This window comes from Macrobrachium nipponense, chromosome 1, assembly GCF_015104395.2.
Source record: "Macrobrachium nipponense isolate FS-2020 chromosome 1, ASM1510439v2, whole genome shotgun sequence".
NCBI lineage: Eukaryota > Metazoa > Arthropoda > Malacostraca > Decapoda > Palaemonidae > Macrobrachium > Macrobrachium nipponense.
In genome coordinates, this window is record NC_087200.1 from 168,713,889 (window position 1) to 168,723,511 (window position 9,623).

Below are 9,623 nucleotides of genomic sequence, written 5' to 3' on the forward strand. Positions count from 1 at the left end.
TCACTATCTACAAAATCCTCTAGGGAGGTGATCGTAAAGGCATTCTTTGCCACGAATTCTGCTATGAATTTGAGCGTAACCGATCCCCAACCTCTAGAGTGTTTAGCATTAAAAGAAAAGCCATGCAATTCGTCTACTCTTTTTGCTGATGCCAATGCTAGCAAAAAGACAGTCTGAAGCATCAGATCTCTGTCTGATGATTCTCATAAAGGTTCATAAGGAGCACATGTTAGACTCCGATCCTGGGTGGGCAAGAATTTTCAAAACTTCCCAATAAGAGAGTTATCTTTAGTGAAGAAGAGATATCCACTCCTTTCAGCTGGAGGACTAGGCCGAGGGCTTTATTGCCGACACTGAGAGAAGTTTCTCAAAGCGAAGGAAGACTAAGACGTCTGCAACCTGTTAAGGAGTGGTTCCGATTGGAGAGACCCCTCCGACGGCACCAACCATAGAAGACGGCCCACTTACCCTGGTATATGGCTGTGGAGTACTTCCTGAGATATCCAGACATCTCTGAAGCAGCTTGGCATGAAAAGCGTCTCGCTAGCAAGAGACAGTGGATTAACCTCCAACCGTGAAGAGCAAGGTTGTGTACTGTCTGATGGTACCGTTCTATGTATGGCTGGCACAGGAGGTTGTGCTATCCCAAATGGCCTGCGGCCACTTGGGAGCTACCAGAATCATCCTGAGGTTTGGAGTGGCCATTGCTCTGTTGATTACTTTGTGAATCAGACAGAACGGAGGGAAGGGGTAGACGTTGAGGTTGTCCCACGGTTGTTGGAATGCGTCTTCCGTGGCTGCCCATGGATCTGGCACAATTGAGCAGAATACCTGAAGTTTCCTGTTGTGCCTGGTAGTGAACAGGTCTATTACCGGTCGCCCCCACAGGTCAAACAACCTCTCGGCTACATCCTGGTGTAGGAACCACTCTGTTCCTATCACCTGATCTTGGCAGCTGAGTTTGTCTGCCACTACATTCCTCTTGCCCGGAATGTAACTGGCTGACAGTTCCACTGAGTGAGCAATTGCCCACTTGTGTACCGGTGGAGTTGTGGAGAAGCAAGACCCATTTGTCGATGTATGCAATTGCCGTGGTGTTGTCGGTCATGAGCACCACTGAGTGGCCCATTACTCTGCCCTGGAATTCCTGAAGAGCCAGGAAAGCCACCTTGAGTTCCAGGATGTTGATGTGAAGGTATCTGTCATGTTGGTCCCACAAACCCGAGGTCAGTAGTTCCTCGAGGTGTGCACCCCATCCCTCGGTCGATGCATCTGAGTACAGGAGCATGTCGGGAGGGGGAGTACTCAAGGGTACTCCTATTAAGAGGTTTGTCGACCAACCACCATTCTAAATCCCTCCTTACTTCCTCCAATAGAGGAATGAAGAAGGATTGGGGATCTCGGGACTGGGACCAGTGCTCCCTCATTTTTCACTGAAGGGAACATAAGTGGAGATGCCCATAGGGAACCAATTTCTAGGGACAACAGGTGACCAACTAAGATTTGCCATTGCCGTGCTGGTTGTTCCTGTCTGGACAGAAACAGATGCGCAACTTTCCTGAACTTGCTGATGTGAGAGTCTGAGTGGAAGTGGTCTAGGAGAGTTGGATGGTGGTGTAACTGAGAGTGTGTGTTTGGGGGCCCTCAAACAAGACCCAGGGGGCCTGCGTCCGAGCATCCGTGGGTGTTGCGGAAGGCTATTTAGTGTGGGTGTTGTGAGTGTAAGGAGACGTCATGAAATGTAACGGGGGAGGAAATATGGTGGAGTTATGGGAGTTCCATTGGACAACGCCCTACAGAGAGAGAGAGAGAGAGAGAGAGAGAGAGAGAGAGAGGGTGGTTGGATGGTTAACAATTGAATTGGCTGTTGATGAGTTCTGGGTTGTCTGCTGGTGCAGCTGGAGTTAGTTGTTAGAGTTCTGTGTTTCAGTCAGTCTTTGATCAGTCTTAGTCAGAACTGGTGAAGTCAGTAGTGTCGGCAGCAGTCTGTGAAGGCATTGACAGTTAAGTTGTGTGTTATTGATTTTTTGTTAGTCGTTGTTAAGTTTGATATTGTTTGCTTTGGAGTTGTTGTGCCTGTGTTGTTGGATTTGTTGTGCTTGTGAGTTCCTGTTGGATTGTACGTGAGTTGTTGTAGTTGAGGGTGGTTGTTGTTGTTGTTGGAGGCTGTCATGGTTTCTTGGTGTGGTTGTGAGTTGTTGTAGTTGAGGGTTGTTGTTGTTGTTGGGGACTGTTGTGGTTTCTTGGTGTGGTTGCAAGTTGTTGAGGGTTGTTGTTGGTGAGCTGTTGTGATTCCTTGGTGTTGTTAGTGGGTGTGTGTGTTGCCTTTTTGTGTTGTTTTTTGTGTTAGTGATTGTTTGTGCAGTGGTCTTTTGTTGTGGTTGTATTCCATAGTTGTTGTTGTGTTGTTGAGTTGTGGGGTTGTGGTCCTTGGGTGTTGTGGTCCTTGGTTGTTGAGTTGTTGAAAAGTGGGTTGTGGTTTTTGGTTGTTGTCTTTGTTGTTGTTAGTGTCTCAGCAACCTTGACCAGCGGACAGTACAGTATAGCCCGGAATATCTGGAGTTGGGTGATTACATGTGCTTGTGTTTTCTTTGTTCTGTGTGTAGGTATAGGTCAATTGTCCTGCGTGTATTCTGTAGTGTAAAGAGGAAAGTGTGACTTAGGGTGAGTTTGGCAGCTGGACTGATTAAGTTTATGTGGGGGGGATTTGCCCGCTTGCTTTTAGCTTGTCATCCCGCCACATTTCGAGCCGGTACCTCCACCTGCAAGTGGGGGAACGCCCACGAGAGAACCTTCTGCTTCCTCTGAAGAGAGAGAGAGAGAGATCCCACAAAGATTCATAACGAGACATTTTGGGAGGAGGAGGCCCCTTTCGTCTTCTTAGGCCAGGAGACCTTAGAGTAAAGAAGGGGTGAGGCAGGAGCTGACGACAACGACGAGGAAGAAGGAGACAATGATGACGACCTTTTATGGTGCCTCTTCTTCGACTTCTTCTTCTTCCCTACCTTCTTCAGGATGTTTACGAAGTCCTTCATCCAGGATGGTGGCTGCGACACAGGAATAGTAGGCCCTTGTACCATAAGAACCGGAGCTGTTGCTGGGGTAGGTATTTGTTGCAGAGCTCTGCAAGACTCCACGCTAGTCGGTACCTTGGGCATGAGCAATTGGGCCCTCCGGAACATCTGACATGAACCCTGGAGGGGGAGATGCCACAGTCCGAGATGTCGGGAGAGTCACTGCAGTGCCTGTCACCACCAAGGGAGTGGTAGGTAGGATGATGACAGTACACCAGAAGCGGAACCTTTCCAAATGCTGTAGTGGTAACTGAGGTGGTAGTGGGGGTATCCACTATGTGAGTCGTGACGGGCAGCCAGGTGCATCAGCAAGACCTGTAACAATGAGGTTCCTGCTCGGCTAAGAGAACGTCAAGCCGCCAAGAGGTCTAATGGCAGCTCCTCCATCAGACCTGAAGCAGGAATCATAACATTAGTGGGACAGGCCAGGTTTCGCCCCGAAGGAAAGACAGTTCCCTCGAAGCGAACCGAGACCTCTGTACTGAGGACGCCATGAACCTCCGCCTCTCCTCCATCCTCATCGCTTCACAAATCAGGTGAGGAGGTTTCTTCCATGGAAGAGGGAGCAAGAGTCGAAGTTTGCCGGGTAATGGAGACAAGGATGAAGGGTACAGCACCGAGGGGGCCGCTGGGGGCATGTGACCCTCCGATGGCTTTCTGGAGTCCTTCATCTGGTAACATTTCCTCCCTGCAAACTTCACCCATTGGACAGAAGACCATGAAATACACTCATCACAAGTTAGCTCTGGGTTCCCATCTGCAGACGATCTCCAGTTATTACACTTCTTGCCCCCCACCCCTGGACACACTCACTTGGGGAGGGAGGCTTTAGAAGCTGGCTCAATGAACTCATGGGTATGCATGTTGCAAATCACAAAACAGCAAACACATACCCGGCACTCTGAACACACAAAATCACTGTAATACACAGGCAGATATACAGGAAAAGCTAGCGACAGTTGGGAAGAGAGCAATGCAATACAAGCCCAAACTCAACGGCGGCTGAAAGCAAAGTGATATGCGTATACCAGGGTTGAGGGGAACCCGCCAACCGAACGGTAGTTTAACTACTGAGCTACCTTGCTATAAAAGTCTAACAGCCATTTCCTGTTCGTTGAAGGTAATTCCTAATGTAAAGGACTGAGGGTTTGTATACCATGTAGGAACAAAGCAATTTGTATAGTCCCACATGAATAAACTTGTTTAGGCTGAATATAAACACTAACTACCAACACAAATCCACACTAATGAATTTTCAGATGGCAACTTTTAAAATATGGTAAAACTCTCAACTTCGCATGCAAATGTACGAAGTGATGGTGAATTCTAGAGATATGTTTCATCAGTCATTAATCAAAGTAGTACATATGCAGAATTAAATACCTTTGTGCATGATGCCAGCCACCACACCAGTTGATAGCTATATTTGTCTCCCTAGAGACAAGAGCACGTGCAGCCGTTAGGGTGCCACCTGCTATCTGCTTTACTATCATCCACATGTTTTCCAAAACAGGACAGTCAAAGCCTTAAACAAAGATTAAAATTTTTTAAATATAATTTTATTTTTCACACTCCATCAATTCAATTACTGCCTAATCGTGCAGTCAGCAGCTCCTGTAGAAACTTCAGAGAAAAAGAAGAGCCCCACCCACTGGTTAGGTATGCGTCCCAGGTATTAGCACTTTGAAAGGTGTAAAGTCATTTCTTGTACGGTTTTACTGAATTTGAAAAGTTTCATATCAGTAGCCCAGCTTCTCACCTTGACATTTGGTAGAGAACGGAGGCTATCAGGACAGTTCGTAAAGAATAGTTTTTTACACCACTTTAGTTCACAGTAGGAAAGTTGTCATGTAAATGCCAGTTCTTTTTATTCAGTTTCCTTCATTGCCTCCTTTTTTATTGTGTCAGCTAATGTAACAAGTCTTCAGTCTTTACAAATAATATTTTCTCATAAGGAAATTATTTACAAGCATAATAATGCTACTTGGGGAAATATTATTTTACTTTAAATTAAATAAAATGGGTTGTGTTATCTTGTTTATGCACGCCAGACAAATAAGTTTGGTATTTAAACCACCACTTTGCTAATATGTACTACAACAATGGACCTAAAGATATCTGCTTTCCATATAAGTACATCATAGTTAAAGAAATATACTGAATACTTAATTTAAAATTCATTTTTCAAATACTTACTTCTTCATTACGTATATAACTTCTACTTTCACGCCAGCATTATTTTGACAGATTGGAGAGAGAGGAAAAAGGAAAAAAAAAAAAAAAACCTTGGTTTTTTATGCACATCCGTCTTCTATCCATCAACTTCCCCTGACTCCCCACCATGGGACTGATGGGGCAGTCAAGGAGGCAGCAGAAAGATTTCCTTGTTGTCTTGCTGAAATTATCAAAGGAGGAGGCTACACTGTTGACCAGGTTTTCAATGTGGATGAGACAGGCTTATTTTGGAAGTGTATGCCTAAGCGTACCTACATATCCAAGAAGAAGACAGCACCAGGCCATAGAGTCAGTAAGGAGAGACTGACTTTACTTCTCGAGAGTAAATGCCAGTGGTAACTTAAAGCTGAAACCCATGGTAGTGCTTTTACCCGCACGTAGTCATTATATAAGTCTATCACATCTCTTGCGGTGTCAGGGTGGTTTAAGGCTTCACTGCCAGTCCTGGAATAGAGAGGTCGCTGGTTCGCGCCTGTCGATCGCCAATTCTATTATCGCTTGATAAATTCCCCCTCGGTTAAACATATATGAAAATATATTAATTCCGAGGTAGAGCGAATTAGATATTAAAGGACATTTGTAGTTCGATATATGTATATAAATCACGGTAATGTGATAGACTTATATAATGACTACGTGCGGGTAAAAGCACTACCACGCCACCGAGAACGAGATGGGTTGATGCAGTCTCCAAAACAAAAAATACCTGTGCGCGAAAGGTATTTCAGGTGGGAGGCAGCATGAACTTATATCTCTTGCGGTGTCGGGGTGGTTTAAGACTTCACTGCCAGTCCTGGAATTGAGAGGTCGCTGGTTCGCGCCTGTCGATCGCCAATTCTATTATCGCTTAATAAATTCCCCCAACCCTCGGTTAAAAAAACATATATGAAAATATATTAATTCCGAGGTAGAGTGAATTAGATATTAAAGGACATTTGTAGTTCGATATATGTATATGAATCACGGTAATGTGATAGACTTATATAATGACTACGCGCGGGTAAAAGCACTACCACGCCACTGAGAACGAGATGGGTTGATGCAGTCTCCAAAACAAAGAATACCTGTGCGCGAAAGGTATTTCAGGTGGGAGGTGGCATGAACTTATATCTCTTGCGGTGTCGGGGTGGTTTAAGGCTTCACTGCCAGTCCTGGAATTGAGAGGTCGCTGGTTCGCGCCTGTCGATCGCCAATTCTATTATCGCTTAATAAATTTCCCCTCGGTTAAACATATATGAAAATATATTAATTCCGAGGTAGAGAGAATTAGATATTAAAGGACATTTGTAGTTCGATATATATATCTTACAAGTGTGTAATGTTAGTGAATCACATATCGTGTCTTGCTTGGAGACAGGCTGTAAGGGCAGTTTACTTGAGGGAAGGAATTTGGGTATGCATGCGTTTAACCGAGAGATCGCTTGTCTTGGCGTCAAGCATGTACATTCATTTGTACGGATGTTACAGGTCTAATAGACCAAGGCACTTGCGAAAGCCACATTCCTTTTGGTGAGCACAAAGAGGTCGGTTGGTACACATCAGGTGTCGGGAGAGAAACCGCCATCGTAAAGATGGGTTCAATTTCATGGTACTAGAGACGGGAATCTCTAACCTGACTAATATGATGAACCTACTGACATTTTGGATCTGGGAGTGAATTCTTAGTCAGGAGGGTAGAATGTTAACTTACTAGTTTTCTTTATGGCCAGATTTGGGTTTTCTGTCATTATGACTTGTTAATCATTTTGCTCTATTTTATATTCAACTGCTTTGGGTAATAAATAGTATATTTCTATACTTACGAGATCTTAATAGCCTAACAACATGGTTGCAGACAGAGGGCACCATCGACAACAGGTAAGGGTTTCCAATTTGTGTACTTTTAATAAAAGGGGGGTTAAGATATACACACACACACGCGAAGGGAAAGTAAACAACGGAATTTCTGCAAGATCTTTCGACTCAACGTCCTTTACTCAGCAGATAAACTGCCGAGTAAAGGACGTTGAGGCGAAAGATCTTGCAGAAACTCTAGTTGTTTATTTTTTTTCTTCATGGCTTATCCTTTATTATATTATTATAATAATATCTTATATATATTACCTATATATATATATAATAATATATATAGATATATATATTCTGATATATATATATATATATATATATATTATATATATAATATCTATTATATCTATAATTATATATACAAAAACAACATATATATACCATATATTTATATCACATATATTTCTATACATATATATACATACATACATTATATCACATATATATACAACATATATAATATACATATATATACATACATACATATATATATATATATATATATATACATATATAATATATATATATATTATATATATATATATATATATATATATATATGAATATGATAATATATATATATTTAATTATAATATAGTATATACAGTGGTACCTCGACATACGAAATTAATCCGCTCTAAAGGCGGCCTTCGTAACCTGAGCTTTTCGTATCGTGAACCGCATTTTACATGTAAATTGCCTAATCTCTTCTAAGCCCTACAAAAACACCCCAGTAAATTTTATAATAAAACTAAATTGACCAATAAACAATGAAACACTACAACAATTCGGACCATTCAATACCTAACTTAATACATACTATTAATATGTACCTGTAAATAAAGTGTATTAGTGTACATGGTATACAAGAAATATGTACTGTACGTACATACGTACGTATGTAGTAAATTGTTGAACCTTACCTTTCGAGTGAGGCTATCTCCAAAATTGGCGACATAGTACATACACTTAACTTAACGAAACACATCAAAAATGTCAGGAAACATAAAATAAACTTTACAAAACACATTAACAAAACCATAACACTTACCTTTACAAAAAACTTAAAATTAAACTTCTATTTTTTTCTTTTTTTTATTTTACATTTTTTTTTTTTTTACAATATTTCAATTTCTTCGCCACTTTCAACTTTCTGTTTTTTTGTAGTATCAATGGATCTTCCTTTTTGCTTACTCCTACTAAAGGCCTCTTTAAAAAATAACTATCCAAGGAAGATTGCTTCTGCCTACTTTTCACGATGTTCCTGAAACGACTGAGGCAAACGTCATCGAACTGAGCAAGCATACGACCTGTGTAAGACTTTTCGGGGTGTGTCTTTTCTACAAATGATTGCACCTTATGAAAAGCAGCTAGAGCATCCTTAATTTCTGCCGTTGTCATAGGGTCGTCCTCCTCCTCCTCGCCACTGCTAGAGAACTCTTCTTGAACGACGTTATGCTGCATGGCCTCCAACTACTTCAGGTCATCCGTCGTAAGCTCCTCTTGGTGCTCCTCGAGAAGGTCATTGATGTCGTCCTCGTCGACAACCAGCCCCATGGACTTGTCAAGTGCAACGATCTTGTCATGATCTGGATGCAAAACAGTTTCAGGATCGTTAACTGTTCCTGAATCTGCACCAGCTTTGCACACGTCGAATCCCTCGAAGTCTCGGGGGGATACGGCATCAGGCCAGAGTTTCCTCCATGAAGAATTCAAGGTTCGCCTCGAAACCTGACAAGCTTGATCGATGAGTCAAATGCATATCACAACATCGAAATGCTCCTTCCAAAATTCACGCAAGGTGGGGTTTGTGGTATCGGTGATGGGTTGGAGGAGAGGGGTGGTGTTAGGCGGAAGATAAAGAACCTTGATAAAAGAATACTCCACTAGGATATCTTTCTCGAGGCCAGGAGGGTGAGTAGGTGCATTGTCCAACAACAGCAGACATTTCAGAGGGAGGCGCTTCTCTTCCAAGAATTTCTTCACTGTCGGGCCGAAACACAGATTTACCCACTCCATGAACAAAAGTCTCATTACCCAGGCTTTCGCATTAGCCCTCCACATCACTGGAAGCTTCTCCTAAAGCACTTTGTGGGCCTTGAAGGCTCGAGGAGTCTCCGAATGATACACAAGTAGAGGCTTCACCTTGCAATCCACACTTGCGTTCGAACAAAGAGCGAGTGTAAGCCTGTCTTTCATAGGCTTATGCCTGGGTAGCTTCTTCTCTTCCTGCGTGATGTACGTCTGACGAGGCATTTTATTCCAAAAAAGGCCAGTCTCATCACAGTTGAAGACTTGCTGAGAACTGTAGCCTTCCTTGATCGTCATCTCGTCAAACTTTTTGATAAAGGCTTCAGCCGCTTTCGTGTCCGAGCTGGCCGCCTCCCCATGCTGCACCACCAAATGCATGCCAGTCCATTTACGGAATTTTTCGAACCACCCAGGGGAAGCCTTGAAGTCTGGGGT

The 9,623-nt window shown here is 42.9% G+C and overlaps 1 protein-coding gene across 2 annotated transcripts in view; it reads right to left on the bottom strand.

The window, feature by feature from the left end:
* Nucleotides 1–9,623, bottom strand: part of LOC135219810 (histone deacetylase 8-like) — a 158,795-nt gene that overhangs the window by 80,111 nt on the left and 69,061 nt on the right. For both annotated transcript variants that reach the window (XM_064256894.1, XM_064256893.1), the window contains exon 4: nt 4,458–4,599. In XM_064256894.1, the coding sequence (XP_064112964.1) occupies nt 4,458–4,599 (142 nt within the window). The remainder of the gene's footprint in view (nt 1–4,457; nt 4,600–9,623) is intronic.